General features: G+C 35.2%; 5 protein-coding genes across 15 annotated transcripts; 3 read left to right on the top strand and 2 right to left on the bottom strand.

Moving 5' to 3' along the window:
* Positions 1–658: 658 nt before the first annotated feature.
* LOC18051477 (haloacid dehalogenase-like hydrolase domain-containing protein 3) lies at positions 659–5,283 on the top strand. Its single transcript, XM_006448542.2, has 4 exons — positions 659–832; positions 2,780–3,180; positions 3,453–3,659; positions 4,714–5,283. Exons 2-4 carry the CDS (start codon positions 2,923–2,925, stop codon positions 5,008–5,010), a joined length of 762 nt encoding a protein of 253 aa, XP_006448605.1. The 5' UTR covers positions 659–832; positions 2,780–2,922; the 3' UTR covers positions 5,011–5,283.
* Positions 5,284–5,759: 476 nt separating this feature from the next.
* On the top strand, positions 5,760–9,181 carry LOC18051476 (phosphatidate cytidylyltransferase, mitochondrial). The gene is given in 12 exon segments (XM_006448540.2): positions 5,760–5,872; positions 6,371–6,440; positions 6,442–6,486; positions 6,581–6,637; positions 6,722–6,784; positions 6,899–6,967; positions 7,166–7,258; positions 7,731–7,835; positions 7,907–7,984; positions 8,115–8,243; positions 8,344–8,449; positions 8,585–9,181. Coding segments are annotated over 11 exon segments (999 nt in total). The 5' UTR covers positions 5,760–5,872; positions 6,371–6,377; the 3' UTR covers positions 8,776–9,181.
* A 5,332-nt stretch (positions 9,182–14,513) lies between these two features.
* Positions 14,514–16,506, top strand: LOC18051474 (cationic amino acid transporter 5). The gene has a single exon (XM_006448537.2). It carries the CDS (start codon positions 14,705–14,707, stop codon positions 16,475–16,477), a length of 1,773 nt encoding a protein of 590 aa, XP_006448600.1. The 5' UTR covers positions 14,514–14,704; the 3' UTR covers positions 16,478–16,506.
* Positions 16,507–17,070: 564 nt separating this feature from the next.
* On the bottom strand, positions 17,071–22,984 carry LOC18051473 (pentatricopeptide repeat-containing protein At4g20090). Of its 11 annotated transcripts, none has more exons than XM_024190303.1 (7): positions 20,825–22,984; positions 20,350–20,504; positions 20,094–20,209; positions 18,537–18,787; positions 18,070–18,312; positions 17,598–17,648; positions 17,071–17,508 (listed from the first exon to the last, which is right to left on the bottom strand). In XM_024190303.1, exon 1 carries the CDS (start codon positions 22,822–22,824, stop codon positions 20,830–20,832), a length of 1,995 nt encoding a protein of 664 aa, XP_024046071.1. In that variant the 5' UTR covers positions 22,825–22,984; the 3' UTR covers positions 17,071–17,508; positions 17,598–17,648; positions 18,070–18,312; positions 18,537–18,787; positions 20,094–20,209; positions 20,350–20,504; positions 20,825–20,829. The 11 variants fall into 11 exon arrangements, with proteins under 11 accessions (XP_024046071.1, XP_006448599.1, XP_024046068.1 ...); XM_006448536.2 differs by having other exon boundaries at positions 18,537–18,702; positions 20,386–20,504; XM_024190300.1 differs by having other exon boundaries at positions 17,598–18,312.
* A 456-nt stretch (positions 22,985–23,440) lies between these two features.
* On the bottom strand, positions 23,441–27,052 carry LOC18051472 (mitochondrial amidoxime reducing component 2). The gene is made up of 8 exons (XM_006448535.2): positions 26,543–27,052; positions 25,656–25,805; positions 24,899–25,075; positions 24,579–24,667; positions 24,425–24,489; positions 24,044–24,146; positions 23,768–23,878; positions 23,441–23,689 (listed from the first exon to the last, which is right to left on the bottom strand). The coding sequence occupies exons 1-8, from the start codon at positions 26,634–26,636 to the stop codon at positions 23,564–23,566; spliced, it is 915 nt and encodes a 304-aa protein (XP_006448598.1). The 5' UTR covers positions 26,637–27,052; the 3' UTR covers positions 23,441–23,563.
* Positions 27,053–27,065: the final 13 nt, after the last annotated feature.

Below are 27,065 nucleotides of genomic sequence, written 5' to 3'. Positions count from 1 at the left end.
CTTTCTGAATATTTATATCAAGTGATGCTGAAAATATAGAATTTGGATTAAATTTCAATGACCAAATTACGTTAAGTTATAAATGAATTTTATTTAGTTTGTTGGTATATCTTCTAAATTTATGAAATTTATAAGGAAGCTTTATTTTCTTAAAAACTTCTTTTGAATTTTACATCAAATTCTTTCTCTATATGAAGATTCTCAATGAAAAACTAAGTACATGTACGTGTTATGTAAATCACAAGAAATTATTATTATTATTATTATTATTATTATTATTATTATTATTATTAACTTATGCACTCATTACTTAAACTCAAGATCTAAACCCTAAAGAACCGCTCCTTATTATTGGAGTTAGACTTGATTTCAAATTACTAGAAAAACTTATCAATTCTAACAATAAATATTTTAGCTAAAATTTATCAGGTAAAAAAAATTCTTCACTTACGATTCATATCATATAAGAGAAAATAATATATTTTAAATTGATTTTAAAGTATATAAAAAAGATTATACATTAATTAGATGGCTGTGCAGAATGTACATATATTGAAGAAGGTGGATGAAGGTGAGGACGGATGAGAAAGTTAAAAATTTAGAAGGGAATCGTCAAAATTAAAGAAATGTAGAGGGATAATATTGCAACAAAGGAAAAACGTGCCTATTTATCTCTCAAAGTCATAGTTATTAGTTACCATATAAAAACAGAAGCGTAGTCCGAGTGTCCCATGAAAATGCAATGTGGCTGAAGCTTGCTTGTAGATGCACTCCAAAAAGAATAACCAAACAATACACCGGCAGGGATCCTTTCTTCATTTTGAGCTTCTGGGTATGTCCTATTTTCTATTTCTCTTATTGGGTTTTCTTATTTCTGTTTAATTTGTTTTATTTCACCTTCAGCTTGCATTGCCATTTTGTCCCATTTTTTACGTGTTTATTTTGATTAGTTTCCAATGTGTTTTCCTTCTTATTGTTGAATAAATGAAAATAAATCTTGTCCCTTTTGGGCAAGAATCTGAGATTTTGATCTGGATTATGGGAGTTGAGATTGATCTATGATGTTGTTATCTTTGCTGTCGATTGAATTTCTTTAGCTGTTTTTCTTGGTGAATTGGATTATCTACTTTTTATGCAATGTACATAATTTGCTTATATTGAATCAAATTTTGCTTTTGATGGCTGATTTTCACTTGTTGTATTGAAATTTTGCCTTGTTCATATCGTATGAGCTATATTGATTTTTATGAGCAGTTTCTTTGTGGTTGTTTGTTTTTTAAAGTTCTAAATTGGTTGTAACAATCTATTCAAACAATTTATTTAAGCATTAATTCGTTTATTGAACTTATTACAAAAGTGGACCAATGAACTAGATTTGGGAAACTATTGGACAAGATGGGAAATGTGCTTCATTCAATCTTATTATAATTGCATCAATAGTTCAAAATTGTGGAACGTGTACTTCCTAAAGAAACAAACTAATCATTTGACTCTTAAAACTTTTAGTGACTCTCAGATTAGGAGTCATATCTTAGGCAGCAGGTTCGTAAGAATTTTGGTGACCGGAGCAATAGTTTTTTAATTTTCATGTCTGAATGAAGGTCTTAGGATGAGTTTTTTGTGCATGAAAATATAGCTTATAGTAGTGGCATTAATTTGAGTCTACAAAGAGCAGTTTGAGTTGATGGTTTGACAATTTTGATTGAAGAAAAGTGATTAAAAGGAGATGTGATCAAGATGTGTTATTCTGACTGCAGAATTGTGGGATTTGGGTTCTTTTCTCTTTTGTTTGGAGTTAGTAAAGTTAATGGTTCATTAGTTTCCCGTGCATCAATGGTATTTTTGGGAGAATGTTTTAGTGAGGTTGTTTTCTGGCCGCGCAATTGTAACTGTGTAACAATTTATAACCTTTTTGGTTAATTTAATCTCTCACATGCCTGCTGTCATCCAGCTGCAATTAGATAATCACTATTATCGTATTTACCATGATAAGAGCAACTCACAACTCACAAACTGTTTGCTTTGGTTTCTTTATTTTCTTTCTAACAGTAACACCATCATAATTATGCTTCCATATAGGCTAGTTTTACCTCTTGCTTTCCCAAAGTAAATCAATTTTAGATTTGTTACCATTTATTCCTGTATTTTCCATATGAGGAATGAATTCCCCTATTATTTTGCTGTGTTAAGGTTTTTGTGCACCCAAGCATCGCTTAGCAGGCTCTACGAATTTAGTTGCGCCTTCAAGCATGCCTATGTCTTTCATTTTCTTTTTTTTTTTCTTTTTTTGGCATTTTAGCATAAAACTTTTTGTTGTTTTACTAATTCGTTTTTATTAATTATTGTATTTATCAATGTGTATCATTTGGTTTTCAAGGGACACAGCACATATTTCACAGTATGAGGGTACCGTATCAAGAGGGTGATTAATCTGTTCTGGACCAATGAATTTCTCAATGCTTTCTTTCATTTCAGTTTAACATTCAACAGACAGTCAATGCTATCTGAATTTCTTTCATTTACTTTTTCTGTTTAATTATAATCCATTTTCTTGACTGCTTCAGTGATCTAGATGGCCAATAGTTGCTGGCTTATGTAGCATGTCATACTAGTTGATGTTAATATGGTGAATGATGTTTCTATGACCTGAGCCACATGTTTGACTACTTGAAACATTGACCCTGTATGGCAAAAGAAGCTGAAGTTCATATTTAGTATTACAACATTACAGTCATCTCTTTTTGTCAGAGATAATCACAGACACCATTGAATTATGCAGGTACAAATTTTTTGAATTCACCGAAGAAACTGGTTGATCCACTATACTGAAGGGTCCAATTTGTGATAACCAGAGAACTCTACTTATCTTGTTAGGCACATCAACTTTGTTCTATTTTAAGAATCCACTGCAAAGTTGTTGCAATGGCTTTACTGTCAAGATTGCGCTGCATCACTGTGGATGTTACTGGTACTCTTCTAGCTTACAAAGGGGAGCTCGGCGACTATTATTGCATGGCAGCCAAATCTGTTGGACTGCCTTGTCCTGACTACAAACGTGTGCATGAGGGATTTAAGCTGGCATATAAAGAGATGGCCAAAAATTATCCCTGTTTTGGTTTTGCAGCCAAAATGCCCAACATTGTCTGGTGGAAGAGTTGTGTCAGAGATTCTTTTGTCAGGGTAAAACATATGCCTAACCCATTGTAAAATTATATTTCTGTGTACTTCTCAATTACCATAGCAATCAGCTTGTCATTGTCTTTGCATGCCACATCACTCTGAAGGCACTCTCTTGGATTTGTTCTGGTGGGTAGGGGCTTCTTAATGATTACCATATGTGCTCTGATTTTAATGGTATTAAGTAAACAATTCTTGAGTAATAATTGCATCCATATATGTTCTATGATCTTGTTTTTGGAATTTTATGATAGTATTTCTTGTTGCACTAACAGGCAGGATATGATTATGATGAGGATACATTTGAGAAGATATTTAGACGCATATATGCATCATTTGGCTCATCTGCACCTTATACAGTCTTCCCAGACTCTCAACCATTCCTGAGATGGGCCCGCGAAAAGGGTCTAATAGTGGGGATCATTAGCAATGCAGAATACCGTTATCAGGATGTAATTCTTCCGGCCTTGGGTGTGAACCAGGTAAACCGTAAACTGATTATAATCTTTCTCCAATTATAGCATCTTATTGAATCTTGCATTCCTATTGTTTTTTGTATAATTACATAACCCAGTTCAGTCTGTGGGCACTGTTGGACCTGGGAATTGTCCAAAAACTTATTAAATTTCAAACATTGAGGCTTTTTGAGCCCATAAAATTTCTTATCAAATCCATTTCCTTTATACACCCATTATCAAATTAAAACATTAAAAAATTTACTTTACAAACCTCTCATTATTCCCAAATTAACCTTAATCAATAATTCCTTTTCTTATTTTTATTTTCTTTCTAAATCCACCATATTTGCTTATGCAATAATTAAAGTCCTACTTCTTCTCTCTATTTTTCTTCACTGTAGCAATAGAAGAGGAAAATATTCATAGATTACATTCCCCAAGTGAATCATTCATTACATTTTATTCTGGAACATAGAGTATATTATATTTTATTTTATTTTTTACTAAAACCCAAAATTTACATTTTATCAAAAAAATTTTTAAATCCAAAGTATTTTTCTTTGTTTAGAACTTGAGAAATCATCATAGTTTATTAATTTTTTGGAAAGTCTCCAAACCTGATCTTCATTATAAAATCTTTAACATTCTTTCATAGTTTTTTTATGTGAGCAATTGAATTAAAGAAATATATTTAAAAGATAAATTGGATGTGCAGTAAAATGATGAAAGCTTACAAATGTCATAATGTGTATATTAGTAATTTGTTAATGGGCATATTTGTAATATAAATTTTTATTAAAGTATGGTTCTAGTGAGTAAAATTATGAGTTCAAAAAGCCCCACTCTTTTCAAATATGCATGTTTTGATTTGTCCTTGCTTATAAATCTTGTGGATCATTGGATGGTGGTTACTTGTCTGAAAAAGAAAAACAAATACTCAACATTTTCCATTCTGAAACATCAAGAAGTTTTTAACATTCTCGTGACAGAAAAAGGGAGCTATACGAATTGTTTTTGTCTTTACTTTTATATTATATACATGCTTCCTTAGAACACCCTCACGTACTAAACATTTTAGGGGACCGAGTGGGACTTTGGTGTCTTTTCTGGTCTTGAAGGCGTTGAGAAACCTGATCCTAGGATTTATGAGATTGCTCTTGAAAGAGCTGGAAATATTGCTCCTGAGGAAGCTTTGCACATTGGAGATAGCTTTCGCAAGGATTACGTGCCAGCAAAGAGTGTGGGGATGCATGCACTGCTTGTAGATAGGTTTAAAACACCTGATGCTAAGGAATGGAGAAAATCTGGAGCAGTTGTGCTTCCCGATTTGGTGGCAGTAAAGGAATTTCTTACTTCAGAGATATCAGCTTGTTAAACACCCCATGAGCCTCAATATTATCTTGGTTCTATGAAGACATCAGGTCATTTTTGCAAGTGGCTTCTTCTCCCCCCTTATTGTTATTGTTTTATTTATTTAACCATCTTCATTTTATGTATGCTAATGAAATTTAATCTTGCTTGGTAAGTTGGCATATGTATTTTGAAGAGAATGAGTTTCTTGTAAATATTTAAAGCAAGAACAAATTTAGCTTGGACATGGTTTTAAAAGTTGAATTCGGTAATAAAATTATAAGTTCATTTCTGTTTACCTTTTTACTATGGGGTCATTTATTTGAGGTACGTGAATCACTGTTCTATCAATGACACAACAAAAAGTAGAATGTACAACTGTTTTAATAATTTCAGACATTATGGGGATTTAATATTTATCAAGAAATTGTGCAATATTTTTGGCTGGTGCGAATTTTTTTCTTCCCCCCTAACAAAAAGTAGAATTCTGTAAAGTTTGAAAGGGTGAAAATATAGATTTTTTAAATTAAAAGTGCATTTAATCATTAGAAAAAGTATAAAATAAGTAGGAAGAAATATACGATACCGGAGGGATTTAAAAAATATATGACACAAGTCTGAAGTTACCGAACACCCTCAGGATTAACTTTGAGGGTCTATTTGATTAATTTCAAAACCTGAGGCGTTCCATTCATTAAAATGACAAAACTCTGGTGTTTGATTTTATATAATAAACATCAAGGACTTTTTGTAAATTACGTCATAACCCTCACGACGTGCCATTATACGGTGAACCATTTTTTGACACGCGAACTTGGACCGACCGAAAATTACAAGAAGAGCGAAAACTGTATTTGATACAAAGACGGAATCATCTATCTGACACCGTAACTGACACCCCTTAATTCTCATATTTGTTTAATTTGCTTAATTTGCTTAATTTGATTCAAAGTGTACTTTATTTCATTGCTAGAAAATTAGTACGCTTGAAACTATAGCGAGTTTTTTTGCATTGCCCGTCTCCTGTTTGACATAATTCCTCAACGAAATGATTTTACGTGCATTCTATTGTTGTTAGTTGCTTTATTTTCAGCTCAAAACAGCTTGCGAAAGTTAACCTCAACAATGCATTGCAATGCAGCCTTGTCGAATTTTATAATCACAGTAGAATAATGGGTTACTGCCATCTTTGCTTGTTAAAAAACTTTTCCGAATTTTGTTCAGTGATCCTTTTCTCTGTATTTTAGTATTGTTGCTATAAGGTTCATGGTATGAGTTTTTTTTTTTTAATTATTTGTCGTGGATTAATTGCAACTATTAATCATGCAGAGTTACTTTATGCAATCACATTGTTTTGTACTTATTGTTACTTGGTTTTGCAGCAGTTTAAGAATGGAGAATGACAAGAAAGCTGAGCTAGCTAGCTTTTTGAAAGTCATTCCCCCTGTTGAATTCGAGCTCGGTACCCGGTTCATCTCTCCATCCGAATAACAAAGACAAGGTTTCTGTTTGCTCTTTTTATTTTTCACATCGTATCTTTTCATTTTACTTTTAATTGCATTTTTTTATTAACACATGAATTTTTGGTTATGTAGTCAGCCATGGTAGATTACGTTCTTGGTGTATCAGATCCTCAGCAATGGCATTCAGAGGTGAGATTAACATAGGAGTTTTGGGAAGAAAACTTTTATTGATACATTATTCCAGATATCTAATTAGTTTTTTATACATCCAAGAATCTGAAAATGAATGCAGATCACTATGCTTTGTGGTTGAGACTGCTTGGTGGGGCAAAGCTGGTGCCTTTCTATCTCTCCCTCTTCTAATCTCTTGAGCATATTTCAAAGACATGATGAAAATAATTCATTATTGTTTGCAGCAAGACTGAAATTTGGCTGCTTGTCTTGTGTTAGATTACTCAAGTTGCCGATGAAATAGGTGTAGGAGTACACTTCAACCCATTTGTTACCTGGAATGACAGGGTATTGATTTCTCAACAACTTTAGTTCAATTATTTAAACAAATGCCATTAAACACATATGCATATACTTGCACTTGGATGACTTCTGTTCAGCTTATTTTTTAAATGGGCATGAAGTCAATCTCTGAATATTCTCTTACATTTCTCTCTTTTTAATAAGTTTTTCCTGTGTTTTTTACGTTAAAACAATTGTGCGAAGTTGTTGAAGTATGGCGTTGTTCGTATGGATGACTTGGTTTCGGACATACTGAACTGGAAGAGATTCTATTTGAGTGGTCGGCTACAGAAACCGGTGTGTGTCCTTGATTTTTCCATTTCCTTTCATTTTTTAATTTTATGTACATATTACCATTCATTTCACTTTTGCAGTAGGGCTGGTGAATGGAATTTCCCTGAATAAATAGCTAGACTTACTTATGTCAAGTAGTCATAATAAACGTGGGATAAGAAAAGGAGGTTAACATATGCTGAAGTGACTAATAGGATTTGTGGAACATATATCAGCTTGATACTTGTTTTGATGTGTTAAATTATCAATGACAGGAGATTTATGTTTATCTGGTCCACAAACTTTCATTCTACTATCTGTCTCGTACTTTATCTGCTTTTTGTTTGGTGTTATTTCTGACCTGAGATCCATGAATGAGGCTGTTGTCTCATAATATATCAGAGGTTCTTTTTTCTTTTAATTTTTTTTAAATGGTCATATATCAGAGATCATAGTTATATACAAATTTCATGGTGTTGGCATGTTTCTCATGCAGGTACAAATACTTGCGGATAATTTGGATATTGGAAATGCGAATTCTGTTAATTTGAGATCTGCATTATCTGCTGCTCTTCTCCTCTTGCCATCCAAGTTCACTCAGGTCTGCTTCCATGTTATTTCTCTTTAATTTTAGAGTTGCTGGGCAGTATGATTCATTCCATGCTTATGCAGGAAGATTTGTTTGCCAAAGTATGTAGTCTTTCATATATGGGTGACTTGCGTATGCTTTTTGCAGAAGACAAAAATAAGGTAACATTTCAGATAAAATTATATGGTGTTTGATAGCATCTATGGAAATGGGACATGACTGGCTTTTTTCGTGTTTGTGGAATATTGTTCGCTTAGAGCTTATAGTTTTCCTGGATCCAACTTTCCCCAGGTAAAGAAGATTGTGCAGGGGCAGTTTGATTTATTCAAGTCAATGTATAACCCACTTATTCAAGAGTATGAGGCCAAAGAGTTCTTAAGATTTTCGTCATATGGAAATCATCAAGCAAATGTATCTCAGGTTTGTATAAATCTGAAGTTTCTCATTTCAATGGTGCTTCTCAAAATTTGCGTTTTCAAAATCTCTGAAAATTCTAAAATGTTACTTTCTATTAAACCAGGATTGTGGTCTGTCTGTCACTTTCTCCCTTGTTTCTTCTCTTCCACCAACAATTAAAAGCGAAATGGGAATGAAGCTTGGAGAGAATAAAACAGTGAATGAATCTGGTATGAACTTCAGCTTGTAGGAAAAACATTTTATTGGAAAATTCTAAGCAAACCTCTAATGTCATTGTTTTATGCTGATAACTGTATATCTTGTCATGTAGATTAGACGATATGTGTATATCTGACATTTTGCAGGTCGAGTTGTAAGTGAAGTTATAGTTCGCTCAAGAGACAAGGCTGCCAAATGCTTGCAGAATGTACTGAGGAGAAAAGTTATGATTTCAAGTGCGAGGCAGGCAGTCTCTGGTCTACTTGCTGCTGGTGGCGTCAATGCTGCAAGATATCTTGGTAAGAAGATGGAGAAGGCTTGGAAATCCTGGAGATGATGCTTTTGCCCGTTTGTTTCTAGTTACACATGAGATTTTACCAGTAGACTATTAAGTCTATAATCTTTGGGTATGATAGAGGGTGGTGAACATTTGATCTTGTAATGACCTCGAAGAACAGCAGGTGCTGCAAGCTGTACTTGCTTGCTCGGTTAATTTTGGGGACGCAGGGCGAGTTCGCGATTGCTGCTGTTTGAATGGCTACGTCTATTTTAGTAATTAATTCAGCATTGAGAATGGAGATTCATCAATCGAATATACCTGCTTTTGAAATTTATATCACTTTCAAAAGTATAACTTACCAAACACCTACCTTATTCTCCGAGGAGTTTTTTTTTTTTTAATGGAATTATCCGAGGAGTTAATATGAGAAAAGTCTAAATAAATTTAGCAGAGTACTGTACTACGGTCCCACTTTTTTGCATAATTCTAAAATAGGTTTGTCCATTTGAATCATGCACAGGTCCCCAACTCTCGATTATATGATATTGCCGGAACTACGACTAACATAACACGGTGAACCGAGGATGCTAAAAGCATCACCAAAATACTCTTCAAATAAGATTTTATTACTTATTTGAAGAGCCACATTAATATTTAAGGTTTCAAAAGACATTTCAATTAAGATTCTTCAAATAAGAGATTGTTTTCTCTCTTTAAATTTAGAGAGTTGATTTCTCTCTTTTTAATTTATATTTTATTATTTTTTTATTGGAGAAAGAAAGAAAGAATTGCTTTAATTGCTATTGACTTTTCCTTTAAAAAATAATTATTTGATTAAAATAATATTAACTTATTTCTATTTGAAGAGTTTTTTTTTTAGAATAACATATTTTTTCACTATTTTATTTACCACATTGGTAAGCAAATAGATATTTGAAGAGTAAAATTAATAGAGATTTTTGGAGATACTCTAAGTTAACTGAAAAAACTTCCAACATAAGGGTAGCTACATCATTTCACATGCATGCAAAATTAGGTTTCGCCCTCGTTCCGGTTCATCGTAGAACATTTTATTTGTTTTTTATATGAAGTCTGAATTTTAATTATTTTTTGACATTTAGAGTTTTTAATTTCTTTGTTTTTTAAAATGTCTGATTATAAGATGTTTAGGTCTGAATAGAAAAAGTCAAATATTCTGACTTTTATTTGAATGGGAAAAACATATGAATGAAATTTTAATATTTTTTCATTAATATTCCTATTAAATACATTTATTTTTTATTATATAAATTATTCTTTTATTATTTTTTTATTTATCAATTTTCTTTGATCTTTATCAATTCAACTATCATATATGTGTGTGTGTACACACACCATAATTTTAAATATAATAAGACTTAAGATGATTGTATTTTATAATAGGTCTATCTCTTTATATTGATAATTACAATTTTTCTAATAGATTTTAAATATTATTTAATACATTAGTTTTAATTCAAATGATTAAACAATTCTTGGTTAGCTTGCATAAATAACAAGCAAGAATATCATATAATAAACCAAAAAGAAGATTATAAATATCATATATTAATGTCAGAAAATACATATGTTAGATATATTTTTTATTTTTCATACTTTGTTAAGGTAGAGATTATCAGATTTTATATATATGTGAATTCCTTGGATATTTTCTGTCTAATATATATATATATATATATATATATATAAACATACTGATGGTTTAAATGATTTTTTTCCCTATCTTCTGAGTGTACAAGTAAATATTTCTTCCTAATATATTTCCTATATTTGGGAAATTTACACGAATAGCCATAAAAATTTACACGTTTTCCATTTTAACCACCCAAACAAATTTCTATCAACATTAGCCATAAAAGAAATTTTGAGACCAAAATACCCTTCTTTCTCATCTCTCCCCCAACACTCTCTTTCACCCATTTCTCCCAAACCGAAGAAACTCCCATCACCGGCGGCAACATCAGGCCTCCTCGGCGGCGGCTTCATCCCTCATCGGGGTCCGATAAAAAGATAAAAAGATCATGGTGAAGTAAAAGAGCTGGACAAGGATGCCACGGAAGCTACTGAAGGATTTCTCAGACCAACAGACATTGATGAAGTAAAAGTTGAACAGCAGGAAGATGGATTGGATGGAGCTCCTTATTCAATTAAGGCATCCCTGTGTTGCAATTATAAACCAGGACTGCTGTCTGATTTAAGAAGAATACTCGAAGCCCTCCATCTCTCAATCGTCAAGGCAGAGATTGCAACATTGGAAGGCAGGATGAAAAATATTTTTGTGATGGCCAATTGTAAAGAACTGAACTTTGAAAATACAGAAGTATGCCAGTCTTTTGTGAGCTCTGTTCACCAGGCTATAAGGTCTGTCCTTGATAAATTTTCGGCTACAGAGGAGTTTCTTCTAGGAGCCAAACTTTCCAATAAGAGGCGACGGGTTTCTTTGTTTGATTCATCCTTGTCATCTTCATCAGATTATCTCTGGTGAGCATATGAATTCTTGCTGGATGTATATATTTTATTGTCCACAAGCAATCGGGAAACGGTGGTGGTACAGTGACTGATTGCATGTATTTCTGTTGCTGTATAAACTCCAGGGATTACATGCACAAATATCTGGAATAACAAATGCATGTTTACAGAGTTGCAGTTGCGCTAAATGATCTCAAAAGGGTTCAGCAATGACAGAAAAGAGGATGCGATACAAGCCGACCTGTTTCCGAAGCTTGGTGCGACAAGCACCAAAAATGGTTGTCCTGTCAGGCAATGTGTATCAGATGCTTAAGGATCACGATCTCCAGGTTCAAGAAGCTGTTAGACGAGGATATGTTGACAAGGCAAAGGTCAGAAAAGTTGACATGGAAGGAAACCAATTAACGACAAATTTATTATTTGTTTCTAGCTGTAACTCAAATTTATTATTTATTATTTGTTTCCCATGCAGCAGCCAAGTTAGAAACTGAGTCAACCGGTGCTTTAAAGTTTGCCTTCGATGGCTTCAACACTTCAAAACTGTTGCTTTATGGCAACGCAAAACTGGATTCCGATGCCATTTCACTCACCCAAGATACCACCTTCTTCATCGGAAGAGCTCTCTAACATGCTAAGATCCTCTTAAAACATACAAACTCATCAACCGTTAGATCATTTGAAACATCTTTCACCTTCTCCATCACCCCATACAAGGGCCAGCGTCCAGGCCATGGTCTGGTCTTCATCTTCGTGCCTTCCGCAGGCATCCAAGGATCACGATCTCTAGGTTGAGGCCAAGCCTTGTCAGGAAGATCACTGCTGTTGCCCAGCGACGACCGCCGACGATGGGAGGTTCTTCGGTTTGGGAGAGATGAGAGAAAGAGAGATTGTTGGGGGAGAAAGGGGTATTTTGGTCTCAAAGGTTTTTTTATGGCTAATGTTGATAGAAGTTTATTTGGGTGGTTAAGATGGAAAACACGTAAATTTTTATGCCTATTGGTGTAAATTTCCCAATATATTTCGATGGTTTACTTTTCTTCAAGGTGGCAATTGGACAGCTTGGTTCGTAACGGGGCATATGGAAAAGTCCGGTGACTAGGGTGAACTGGACATGGGAAGGCTCGATGAATACTTTCTTGTAGCACACGTCAAAATACTGTCTTCTGAAGACCAGCTTTGTTCTGTAATGATGACAGACGTTTTAAGAAGCTCTTGCTTGCTTGTAGGGTTGATACTTTGGCTCTTGTAGGCTAAAAGTTTAGTTGAAAATAAAAATTTGCAACAATTAGTATATATATCAATTTTACAAACCTGAGAATGAGAGAAAATAAGCAAGAGTGAGAATCATAAAATGGCTTTCTGTCAATCGGAATAGCGATTGAAGTAGGGGTTGTTTTGAAATATTGTAGTGTCCTTATAATTAATGAATTCTTTAATCTTTTATCAGTTAATAGTTTCAGTTTTCTCAAGAACTGGACTTTATCGTAACCATAGAGGGGTGCTAGGAGTTCAACTCTTGAAATTTAGAGCAATGCTAAAGAGAGACAAAAACAAGAGAAAATGAGAGAATTTTATTCTCTCTCTCTACTCAGCCCACTTTCTCTCTCTTCCTTTTTAATACATTTTCTCTCGTGTTTCTCTTTCTTTAACATTTTTCTGAAATTTATATACAACTAAGGAAAGATGAGAGAAATAAGGCAAAAAAAGATAAAGAAAGAATGAGTGAGTAGAGAAAGAGAGAATAAAATTCTCTCATCTTTCTCTCTCGTACTTATCTACACCTAACACTATTCTACAACTAATTACATTCGCTATTTACAAAAAGTCATCTATAGAGTTGGGCTCTCGTGCGGTCTAACTCGCTTCCTGCCGTGTGAGCGAAACGGGTGGATTTTGTGCTATCAGATTTGGATAAATTTTAGGAGCTAGCTAAGTTACAGATTCTGTAACATACAGATCCAACTTAGCCAGCTCCTGATTGGTTAGCTAGCTACCAAACAAAAACAATTGCATGCTTTTTCTCCATATGCAGGACAGGTGTGGTGCATGCATTGGGTGCGTATGTTACAGAATCTGTAAGGTAGACAGGTCCTAAATTTTAATTTCTTTTTGACTTTTTTTATTTGGTCAACTAAAGTGGCTTTTTAAAATTAAATCAAACATAACTGTTCTGACTTATCTGATTGTGTCAGTGCAAACAGCAGCACTCTATAGACAAAACTTGATTTTTTGTATTTTTGGTCTTCTTCGGAGGGCTTTGGCCAATGTCAGCAAGTCATGCTTCAACTCTGTAGTAATGTTGAAAGAATCCTGAGATGATATGGAAAAACTGTGCCCAGCTGGTTGGAATCTGGAAAAAGTAGAAGTCTTGTACCGCTGCTGCCGGTCTCCTGTTCAATTTATTTCCATCATCTTATTTTGGCATTGATATCTCGATATTCTAATTCGTCATGACCCTAACAACACGGGCAACTGCCTAGTGCCTATCTTTGAGTTCTTGTCAATGCCCATTCGCCCACAATACATAACAAACACCTTTGGAATCAACGCTTTCGCTTTCGAGGAGGCATGTTGAGGGACCACAATGCTAATTTGACTGGCTTCTCATTTGAAAAATTGTAAGTGGGTGTGAAGAGTCCAAATTAAAGACTTAGGTGACTTTTAGTGTTGAAAAGTACTAAGATACTATACCAATGACGACACCAGAAACACATGTTCTCATCTAAATATTAATCAGATGATGAGTTGCATTACATAATACCAATTGGCAAAATGAGAGTTTGTATAAACACTAGCATGGTATTTGGACCGTTCATTAATAATAGCTACTGTAAAACTACTATGTATAGTAGTAAGGGAATAAAAAGTCAGTAATTACCCGGCAAATTCCGTATTCCAATTTCATAAGCTTGCCCCATTATTCCCTTCTTTTAATTTTAATCAGAAATGGCCATATTTTCTGGAGATGGACAAGAATCATTAATAAGGGGTGGCGCCGTGCCGACCCATGACATTAAAAACGATACACTGTCGTTTCCGTTGGTGCAGATCGTCAATGTGTTAAGAAATAATTTTTTAAATTGCCAAAGCAAGTAGAAGTAGAAGCAAAGATATTTCTTTGTTATTTACCAAGGGTACAGAGTATTATTTCATATAGTTAGGTTGGGAACCATCAGAATACTCAAAAGAAAAAAGACACGAGGAACGATACGGAATCTTTACATTTTTAATAAGCAAGTCATTGCAACTTGTAACAAACAGCCAAAATCAATAGACTGCTAGACGAAGTGACCTATTTTGGCTCAATATTCAACATCAAAGTCAATACTAAGCACGATGCCAAGAAACTAAGTGAGAACCATAATTGATGATAAGGGCTATAAAAAAGAGGCTCACGCGTCGTCAGAAATCAATTTCCTACAACTAAGAAACTATAGTTTATATCACCACAAGTTGGGGATTGAAGAGAATTCAGCAGATGGGTTCCACGGGAGAGCAGGGTGCTGAGGTTCAACAAAGGAGTTATTGGAGATGGAGCAAACAAGATTTCTTACCAGAAGAATCCTTCCAGAGCTGGGGTAACTACAAATATGCACTATCCCAGACACATTTTCGTTTCATGGACCGTCTCATCAGCCGATCACACGATGGAATTGAGATTTGTGAACTTCGGAAACAGAGTGAGAATGACATGAAACGTTGTCTAACCTGGTGGGATCTCACCTGGTTTGGATTTGGTGCGGTCATTGGAGCTGGTATCTTTGTGCTCACTGGCCAAGAAGCTCACAAACATGCCGGACCAGCTATTGTCTTATCTTATGTTGCTTCAGGTGTTTCGGCAATGCTCTCCGTCTTCTGCTACACAGAATTTGCTATAGAAATTCCAGTCGCAGGAGGGTCATTTGCTTACCTAAGAATTGAATTGGGAGATTTTGCAGCATTCATCACAGCTGGAAACACACTTCTTGAAAGCATTGTAGGAGGTGCAGCAGTTGCCCGAGCGTGGACTTCTTACTTCACAACTCTATTGAATCGGGAACCCAACTCGTTACGCATCCACACAAATCTAAGAGAAGGATATAATCTCCTGGACCCAATAGCCGTTGCAGTTCTAGCAACTGCTGCAACAATTGCATCGATCAGTACAAGGAAAACTTCAGTATTGAATTGGATAGCATCTGCAATTAACACCGTAGTAATTTTGTTTGTGATAATTGCAGGGTTTGCTCATGCCGATGCTTCAAATCTGAAACCATTTTTGCCTTTTGGGTCGGAGGGAATCTTCAAAGCAGCAGCTGTTGTTTACTTTGCCTATGGAGGATTTGACAATATTGCCACCATGGCAGAAGAAACTAAAAATCCATCAAGAGACATACCAATTGGACTGCTTGGATCAATGTCTATGATCACCATAATATATTGCTTAATGGCACTTTCACTATGCGTGATGCAGCCGTACACAGATATAGATCCAAATGCAGCCTATTCTGTTGCGTTTCAGAGAGTGGGGATGAAGTGGGCAAAATACTTGGTAGCTCTTGGCGCCCTTAAAGGAATGACCACTGTTCTCCTGGTAGGAGCTCTTGGAAACGCCCGGTACACCACTCATATTGCACGAGCCCATATGATCCCACCATGGTTTGCTCTTGTTCATCCAAAGACCGGAACACCGATAAATGCCAACCTTCTGATTGTCCTTGCAAGTGCTCTCATTGCTTTATTTTCAGGCTTAGATATACTGTCAGCCTTGTTATCACTAAGCACACTCTTCGTCTTCATGATGATGGCTGTCGCGCTTCTTGTGAGGAGATACTATGTGCGAGAAATAACACCAAGAAAAAACCTCTTGATGCTTGTAATCTTCCTCCTGATCATTATTGCTTCCTCAGCAGGAATATCAGCTTACTGGGGGTTAAAGCCCAATGGCTGGGTTGGATATGTTATCACCGTTCCTCTTTGGTTTTTGGGAACTTTGGGGATATCAGTGCTTCTGCCTCAGCAGAGAACCCCAAAAACATGGGGAGTTCCTCTAGTTCCATGGCTTCCATCCTTGTCAATTGCAACAAATATCTTTCTCATGGGATCTCTGGGCTATCAAGCTTTTGTAAGATTTGGAATCTGCACTCTTGTAATGCTGGTTTACTATTTTTTCTTTGGCCTCCATGCAACATATGATATGGCTCATCAGCAACACGGGCCAGGACCGCTGAAAGATAATGATGAGGACACAATAGGGAAAGCAGAACCTTGACCGTATTGTTTTTGAATTAGTATTTTTTAAAAATAAAAATGAGAATGAAAATAGTATTTTGTAAGTTATGCATTTTGAATTTAAGTATGTGTTGGTATCAATTTCTGTAACCTAAATCTTAAAACTAAAAGTAGTAATATGTGCTCAGTAGACACAATTAAGAAAGATAAAAACGGTAGATATGTGTTTGAAAGTATTATTTTAAAAAATAATTTTATTAAATATTTAAATCATATTTCTAATTAAAAAATAATTGTTTTAAATAATACATAGACAAACATACCATAAATAATTTAGTATTAAAATTAATAAAAAAAGTTTTATATTGTCATTATGTTTACACTATGATTAAAATATCTATTACAGCACATGATTTAACATAAATAATTATCAACAATTACTTTTTAGAGTTTGCTGCAAGGGAGATGACACGTAAATAGCTCTTAAACCATCAAATCCGCAGCGTACTCTTGAGACTTTTTCACTCTTTCATTAGCAGAATTCACTACTGACAGGGAAGTTCATATTTAGTTAGCCAATTTTTTAGTTCATCTGTGTTGTAACATTGACTACTTATATCATGCTTAAAGGAATGTCATGAATATTGCTTTGATATTGATTTTCATTTGCTTTGACCAAGAATAATTATATCGAGAGTATAAAAATTACAACCAGTATTATCACAATTGGCCAAACATATCTTATAAGGGTGATTCCAGTAACTATATCAAACTCTACACCAGAAAGTTAATGATTCAATTAAACCCATGAAATTTAATCATTTCTCAATAATCTACACTGGTGTTACGTTTTTAGCTTTTTATCTAATTCCCAAAACTTGTAACATTTATCTTTTGCTGTATTGAAAATATTTGAAAAACTTTCAAAATTTTGCAGGAGCGTGAAAGTTTTGCTCTCTGCTGTGTAGACAAGCCCGTCGTGAGAATGGTAAACTTTGTTGGTAGTATGGCTATTAATCTTCAATCCTTCATGTATGTATATGCAAAGTCTTTTATCCTCTGCTTGAGGTGCTGCAATATAGGAATATGCACATATAAATCAGACTAGTAAATAGAAATTGAATGTGATGTTCAAGGTTGAGAGTATTTCGATGAATCACCTTCAACTCCTCATGTGGCATAACAAATATTTTCTTCAGTCGTTTATGTCTCTGCAGTCAACATCATTACATCGAATGAGAGCACAGAAGTTGGCAATAAGAAATAGATAAAAAGAAAGGCTTGTGAATGCATCAATAAGCAAATTTAATTAAAAAATGCCCTCAACTTGCTTTTAATTTATAATCTTGTCACTCCTACATCAGTGTTTTTTGGTTAGCCATCTATCAAAAACACCCATTCTGACAAGACATGTTCCCTGAAACTATGATGAACCAATGATATTGAAAGAGGAAAAATAAAATGAGGAAATAATGAAAACATGGAGTGAAGCATAAGCAAGGGAACACGGGAAGTTCGCACAAAAACCTGAAAGTCCCTATTCCATAACCCATCTTTTTTAATGTAACCAAAAAGATGTGAGAGAACTATAATGGAGATAGCAATTGAAGTTCCAGAAAGCAGATGCAATACCATAATCCTAACTCCAGTGTTCAACCTTGGTTTCAGAAATATCACATTTACTTGCTGGGTAGAAATTGAAGAAAACTCTTCTGCAATTTCAGCCACAACTGCCTATACGACCATCCCTTCAATATTTTCACAAATTATTCTACCTTCCCCTCCACAGAGCCTGCAACTGACACACTAGCCCAAAGTAATTATAGGCAGGGCCTTCACATATCATACATTCAGAACAATTTGGACTCGTGCTTCCTGAATTTGTCCCAAAGAGAAATGAAATCACAGCAAATAAAGAAAAGAACAAAAAAAAAATCAATTAACAATCATACGAACAAAGCCCCGAAAAAACAAAATCAAGCGACAAATCATATGAACAAAACACAGAAAAAAAATCAATTAACAATCACATGAACAAAACCCAGAAAAACAAAATCAATTAACAATCATATGAACAAAATAGATGCAGCAAAATTTACCCAAATAAACGTAGCAGCAGCAGCACCACCACCACCACCAGCTGAATCAGAGCAGAGACGCAGCACCACCACCAGACGGAGCCAAGACGCAGCAGCAGCAGCACACGGAGCCAAGACAGAGCAGCAGCTTTCTCTCTCAACGCAGCAGCCGATTTTGCTTGAAAAACTGCGACGGAGAGAGAGCTGTGTGACGGTCAATTGTGGATGAAGAAGAAGAGTATTCACGGAGAGAGAGAGCTATGAATTTAGATCTGGATCATGAAAGGACGGTTGAAGAAGAAGAGAATTTTATTTTATAATTTATTTTGTAATATGATTTGTGATTCATTGAGAACGTGCTAAACACGTTCTCAGTCTTATAACTAAAAATTAAAATCTGAATTATTTGTTTTATAATTTGTTTTTTGAATCCAATTCACGGAGCATGTATTACATCTATATTCCCAAAACAAAAATGAAAATAAGCTTCTGAAAACAGTACCAAACAGGCCCTAAGATTCTTGTACTCAACACCTTCAATCTCTTATCATTCTCACGAATGCTTATATGCTTTTGGTCATATGTGCTTATATTATCTGCAAGGTACTGGTACCAGTGTCCTGGTAGTACAGCTTTTTCCATCATTTCAATTAAGATAATAACTAAGAAAAATAGTCTACTTTAAGTGCAGTGAAAGAAACAATCATGAATTAATATTAGATGCCATTCTCAAGTTGACTTTATAATGATCATAAAATTATGCCTTACCAATATAACAACCAAGAATACAGATACAGCAGCCAAATACACTTGGGAAGGGACATATAGAACCCTCGAGTTTGGCGATAGAGACAATTAAGTCCTAATAAGATAGAAAATACCCAACCAAATGTCCTCACAGTTGATACATCTCTAAAACATTTATTTTAATTGTTTTCACACCAAAGTTCGCAATATCATGCACAATTTCATGTAACTATGAAGACTTTAGAGATATGATTATGAAGACTCTAGAGAAATGATTATCATTACATCTAGTACAATCAGAATGATGTCCTTGACCCATAAACATATGGTTTCACAGGCTTCCTATTACCTGCATCTGGCATTCAAACACAGGTTAAATTGTCTACAAATTCAACTAAGTTTACGGAGTAAATTCATCATTTAATTGTTTTTGTTAACCAAAGAAGTTAACTCCTTTAACAATCAACCGTGTCAAAGGATTTGAATTGGTGGTTTTTTGAAACTTCTAGTTTTTCTTACCTTTTAACAAACAAAAAGAGTGTGAAAAAGTTGTTTTTGCGGAGGGAAACATTCCCGTTGACTTGGCAGATGTAAATGTCTATTTCAAGGATAACTGCCTAAAACTTAATTTACAATGAATTTTTCATGTCATATATCCCAGACAAATGAGAATAGCTTTTGAGGACTAAGCTAATAGTGTTACAGATGCAAAAGAGAGAGATAGCAGAAATGCATATACATTTTCTTAATCAAGTCAAAGATTCCAGACAATATAATTAAAAGAATGTGATGACAAATGTTCACAGGCACAAGGGCATTTGCATCTCGTACCGGTTCACCAATCTTGACTTGTGTGTTATTGAACGGCGACACTGCAATACGTACTGCCCAAATAAATTTCTCAGGATCAAGAACAAGGGACTTTGTCTTGAGAGGAACACCAAGTGCTGAGTAACATTAAAAAGACAAGGGGTTTCGTCATTTATATAGAAATTATGGGATATGATCATAATAATAAATATAGACCTAATTTTGAGGAAACAATAGCAATCTATCAATGGATGAATACAAGTAAGAGTCAGTTTACATTAATTACAACTTCCTGTTCCAAGGATTCACGCACCAATGTTGCAAGAAGCAAGCGAGTGCACTCATCTGCACTAGGTAAGCAATCACCATTTGAACATCAAAACCTTGTGGTCCCTATCAAATGCATACTTAAAGTCTAAGGTCCCAACCTGTCTGCCACAGAAGATAATGATCATAATTGTAAATTTACATATTAAAAAAAATGCATTGAACCCCATCCCTAAAGTTCCAAAATCAGCAAAATAGAAGATACTAATGGAATACACAACAGTGAATAAACACAAGCTTAAATAAAAACATATAACAAATAACATCGACAACTTATCTCTGCTATTACTTTTTCACATAAACAAACTATGTAATTTCAATTTGAAGGGTTTGAGCACAGTAGGTATGACAGAATATAAATAGAATGAGGAGCAAGAGTGAAACGTAACCAAACATTTAAAGCAAAACAAAAAGAAACATCATACCCAAATCAGCCATACAAGTTGCTCCAACACTTGTTAATGGCTGCTTGAATCCTTTTAGGTCTGCAAAGTTCTTGAACAACTCTTTCCCAAGTAGAGGTTTTAGGGGGCAAAAACTTTTGCAGCATCACTTCTACAATCTTGAAACCACCTGAAGTTCGCTGTCGCTTAAATAGTCGGATTGCAAGTTCATTCAAAAAATCTGTTCCATCTTGAGGTGTTTCAAGCTTCTCTTTTAAGGCTGTCAAAAATATATTGCATGTAACCAAGTCAGGATCACAGCCCCGATCCATCATGCTATTTAAGAGATCAATGGAATGAGAGATGTTGCTTTGCTTGCACAAAGCATTCAACAGTATGTTATAAGTGAAAACATCAGGCTGAGACTTTGGCTCTGGGCAAAGCATCTCATTGAAAAGTTTCAAAGCTTCTTCTAGTGACCCAGCATTGCAGAGGCCGTGAATCATTGAACTATAAGCCACAACATCAGGTTTATATCCTCTGCTCAGCATTTGTGTCCACACCATCCTAGCCTCTCGGAGCTTCCCATCCTCACAAAGACCATGAATAAGCACACTGTAGCAAACCTCATTGTATACACAGTTATTCTTTGCCATGTCTTTCCAAATTTCAACCGCCTTATGACCTTTACCGCTCTCAAAGAAACCTTTCATCAAGGAGCTATAAGTAAAAGCATTGGCTGCACAACCGTTATTTATCATTTCAGAGAGAATTTCCTCAGCTTCATCTGGCTTGCCCACTCGACACAACCCGTCTATAAGAGCACTGTAAACCACAGTGTTTGGCTTACAACCTTTTTCCATCATTTGCTTCCACAGTTTCATTGCATCTTCAGCCTTCCCCTCCTTAAATAACCCACTAATAAGAGTTGAATAAATGTACTCATTTACATGGAATTTTCTTTCCTCCATAGACATCAACACACGAGCCCCATCAACAGCTCTACCTAGCTTCACTAACCCATTAATGATTGTCCCATATGTAACTTCATTAGGCATGCATTTACTTGCTACCATCCGATCCAGGAGACTGACTGCCTTATCCAAATCCCCCTTAAGACACAAACCATGAATAAGCGTGTTATATGTAACCTCATTAGGTAAACACCCTTTAAGAAACATATTGTCCACAAGCTTGGCTGCCCGTCCCAGTCCGCCATTCTTGCACAACCCATTAATCAAAACATTAAATGTAACTGGAGTCGGAAAACAACCATCAACTTGCATTTCATCTAATAGCAAAACTGCCTCATCAAGTCTGTTTTCTTTGCACAATCCATCCATCAACGTACAGTAAGTATAAATATCCGGTTCACAATTCCTTACTGGCATCTCTCTAAACAACTCAATTGCATTATCAACCAAACCCAATCTACACACTGCCTTGATAACCAAATTGAAAGTCAACGTATTCGGCAAAATATTCATGTGTTTGGCATTAACAATATGATTATAAAACTCTAGAGCACGATGATATAGACCCTCTTGTATGATAACATTAAGAACCGAATTAAACGACTTAACAGTTCTTTTACATTGAAACTCATCAACCATTGTATGAAACAAACGAACAGCTTCCTCGACTAAATGGGCTTTACCATAAGCCTTAAATATAAAAATAAAACTCTTCTCTAAAGCCACCCTCTTTTCGCGCCTCATCCGACACAGAACCATCTCCAAAGACTTGAAATCACCAGAATTCGCATAGTGTTGAATGAGTGAATAAAATGTTGAATCACCTAGCTGGTAGGAACCCAGTTTTGGAGTGGAGTTAAATACTTCATCCGAGAATGGTTGCTCTGATTTGGCGTTGCCTTGGGGTTCAGTTTCCATATGTTTATTTGATGAAACTGCACTATGAACAGAAAATAATCGATGAGAACACTCACTTGGGAATGTTGTTAAAGAGAGCGCCTTCATCTTCATGGCCGAGTTGGTGATGGTGAGAAGGGTTTTTGTGTGAGGAAGCGACCATTTGCGCATGGATTCAACAGGGTTTCTGTTCTCTCAGGTTTCAAAGAGGAATTCGAGAACTCTACAAACGAAAAGGGTCTTTAATGGGTTTTGTTTTGTCACCTTGGATGGAAGTTGGGCGATAGGGATTCCTTTTTTTCTTTTAGAAATTCGATTATGCCCCTCTACGTTTGCAGTTTGCTCATATTAAGCCAAAAGGCACAAGAATTGTTGGACCTGTCCTTTTCATTTGTCGAGGACTCGTGTCTCGTCGGTGAGGGTTACAACTTACATTAGAGGTAATCTTTAGACCAATAATAAAATTTTTAATATTACATTACAAATAATCCAGTATACCATATACAGACAAATACTATCAGAAAAATAATTGAGGAAAAAGTGTTGTAAATCTTAATCCATAGTTGCTATCGGATGAAAATGATAGTAAGGTAAAGTGTGAAAATGATGGTGAGGTAAATTTAGCTACCGTTTTAATTGCTATCCATGTTTAACAATCAGTTTGAAAGTTTAAGTTGAAGCACAAAAGTCCTACCATATCTTATTAGACCTATATCTTTTCTGCTGTTCCACGTATAATGGTGATCTTTTATGAAAGTTTGAAAACCGTGTCATGTGTAGAGGCTGCTGTAAGCCGATCAAAATAAAAGCGAAACTTGCCATGGTCTAGCAAGCAAGCGGTTTCTTATTGCATTAGACTTTGATACACAACAGAATTTTATTTATTGCCCCAATAAATATTCTGTAGAGTTCAAGCTGCTGCTTCAGCTGCAGAAGTGACCTTCTTCAGAACAAAAACAGGATCCCCAAGTTTAAGCACCTTTCCGTTTCCTTCAGTAAGGTTATCCTTGCACACCATGTTCTGCCCAAAGTATATCTGCAAGATAATATGTTTCCTTTTGTTATGCTTTTATCATCAAATGCCAGACTTATAAATCTTGGATTCAAAATTCACCTTTCCCTGCTGTTTTCGACCTGGACGCAAAACTTTATCTGATCTAATCTGCTTTAGAGTTTCATTTGGTTCAGGACCGGCAACGCCAGTGTCTTGATTGATTGCTGGAATCTGGAAAACAATCTCTGCAATGTTAAAAACATAACAAATGGAGGCACAGCTTCGAATATTTCTCACCAAATGTATAACAGTACTCACCAACAAAAGTGACCAACAAAATGATTGAATGGAAATTTAGAACAAAAGATGCAGAAATGAAGAAAGATAGCCTTTTACCTTACAGCGGGAACACAGCTTAACACCCTGAAACGTGAACTTATTTATTCGGACCTCTGTCCATGTGTCCTCAGAAAACGGTTCACAACCATCAACAAGGATGCTGCCAAATCCCAATACAAATAAGAAATCCATACACCAAACACATAAGGAAAATAATGTGGTTAACAAAGGAGAGTGGGAAGAAAAGAACTAATGCCGTAAAAAATATCAAGACAGAAACTGTCAGGATATGAGGCAATAATTAGTATGGGTTCCTCCACAAGACCAAAACATAATTCCAACAATGAACAATGTAAAGAGGATGCTATTATATAAAAGAAATTTGTATTCTTTCAGATAATAGACAGATATTGCATGATACTGAGTTTTGAATTATACTTGGGCCGAAAACGGTTAATTGGAACAGGCTCCTTGAGAAGCTTATTTAGTGCGTCCAAAGATCCCTGCAAAAGATATTTTTATAAGCTTACAGTTTGAGATTTCATGTCATAGGAAAAATGATGCACATTACAGGTTCATAATGGCGAATTACCTGAGACAACAACATAAATGGATACCCGTCAGAAAACATTGTTATCTGTCCAGCAGCATATTCAGGATCCACAGGTCTAGTTTCTGATTCTGCACCAGCAAATAACGCAGCCAGATTATCAACCACCTAACTTAGATTGTGAATATATAACACAACCTAAATTCATTCAGACAAAAAATGGGTCATGCCCATGTGGCCCCTGTGATACAAATAATTTTGCTAAAGCATTTCCCTACCTAAAGTATTCCCCTTTTAACTCTTGTTACTGGTTAGTGCAATCAATGTCCTATTCTTAAGGAAGTACCAAAATCAGACCCAACCTGCATTATAACGAACTAGCCGACTAGATTTCCCAAGGTAATTCGTAAACCAATTTGAGGCTTCAGCTCCCTCATCCAAAGCAGAGCCAGACCACTCCCATACGGAAACACCATCTACTGTATCACGTGGTTTGCTCATTGGAATCTTAAGAGCCTGCATCCCTGGAGCTCTTATCACTGTAAGGGAAAGAGTCAAGTTATGCTTGAATATCAGATAAAAGAACAGGCAAAAACATCCTTCATAAGCTATCTGAGAAGAAAAAAGAAGCATATAAACTAATACTAGCTCCACAATAAGAAACATGAGAGAAAAAGTATTCAGTCAGAGATAAATAATATTTTATTATAAATAGATTCAAACCATGAAGATCAAGCTGTATGGGCTGTTACCATATCCATTAATACTAACTTAGTAGCATGGCAAAAATAAGAGACCAATCAAGTGATGGTTACAAAGGCTAAACACATCTTACGATTTTCTTGACTAAAATACTAAGCCTCAGAGAAAAATAAATGAAAACCTAGCATCATTTCAGGGACTATGAGAAAAAAACTTCAGAATTAGATTAACATGAAGCATTTCAATTATCTGACAGATCAAAGGGAATAAAATTGTATTCCTTTAACATCTAGGCTTGAGCAACTAAATTCTTTTATGCTATAACTAGGTATAATATGTGTTTAAAATATTTTATGAGATTATATAACAACTGTAATTTCAACAAGTTCCGTAGCAAAATAGAAAAGCAAGGATTACCCATATATGAACTCCCAGTAGGTTCCCATCCCTCTAAAAATGCCTCATTTGGCAGCTCGATCTGGACCAGAGCAAGCTTTGGCTCGTTTCTCTGAGTGTATGCTCTCCCTTTGTTATTTATTACCATCCACTGTCTATCCCATCGAAATCCTGTATATAGCAAACAAACATGTATAAAAAGATACAAATTAAGCTTGCATGTCAAACCTCTAGCCTCAACTTAATCTAATTGTTTGGGAGCTCAGACATCAAAATTTATGCAAGTCTATCAGCATCCACAAAGAACAGCATGTTGCTGCTGTAGTGATATGAAAAGTCTTTCAACATATGGACAAAGAAATCAAATCATCTCAGAGTTGCAAAATTATTACAAGTAATCTATTTTAATAACCGTATTCAGGTTTAGATTTTCAATTAATTTCCAAACCTAATTGCAAAACTGCTCTAGCTTATCAAGGACAGAAGGCTAATTAAGACTCATACAAATATTGCATTGAAGAAACTGGTCAAACTTGATAAAATTTAAACCAAAGTATATATATAAAAAAAAAAGCACCTTCAGCCAACGCTGAATCAAGAGCTGATGAAAGATTCTTTCTTTTCCTAATCTGTTTAACTTGAGAGTAAAAACAATATAATAAAGACACACACTGATGCACATAAGTTACTCCTAACAAAGGTTTAGCTAAGAAAAAATAATCCACGAAATTGATAAGAGGAGCACTAGTATTCATTATAATTGCATTTTAATGCACAAATCAATAGACAGTGAGAAAAAGATTATCTGGGTCAAAACAACAAAATTGCATTAAAAAAAAAACTTGAAGAAACGAAAATACAACAATAATATCAGAATGAAACAGTTAGAGTTCTTGGATTTAATATACCGGTAGGAGTGAGCGGTGCCTGAGAAACAGAAATGCCCCGGCATGATTTAATTGGGTATACAAAGATCGAAGTGACTTTGCCTGCAGCCTCCATTTTCTCACTCACTGCTTTTTCTTTGCTTGTCGACTCAGTTCAGGTTCAGCTACTGTTCATGCTTTCAACAGTTTTTGTATGACTAATATGTATAATACGTGTTATCAAATCGAGGGCAATTACGAAGACAAAGGATACAAAAACAAATTATTTACCTTAATTAATTTATCATATATACAGATATTTTTATTCGATCAGCATCCATCATTTTTCTTTTCTTGTCATTATGCTATGGAGAAGTCTGTTCAAAATTTTGCACCCACGAGTCAGATAAATTTCAGTAGTCAGAGCACCTGACCTAAGATTGGACCATCTTTTTACTTTGTTTTATTTATATCTAAAGAGGTGTGCGCACAAGCTGAGAAGCATAGGACTGTTCCCGCCACATATGAGAGTTGGAGAATTGGTAGGTGGGGGAGCCAGGCGGCG

Source organism: Citrus clementina, unplaced genomic scaffold, assembly GCF_000493195.1.
Source record: "Citrus clementina cultivar Clemenules unplaced genomic scaffold, Citrus_clementina_v1.0 scaffold_2, whole genome shotgun sequence".
Lineage (NCBI taxonomy): Eukaryota > Viridiplantae > Streptophyta > Magnoliopsida > Sapindales > Rutaceae > Citrus > Citrus x clementina.
This window is presented reverse-complemented; position numbering and strand designations above follow the sequence as displayed.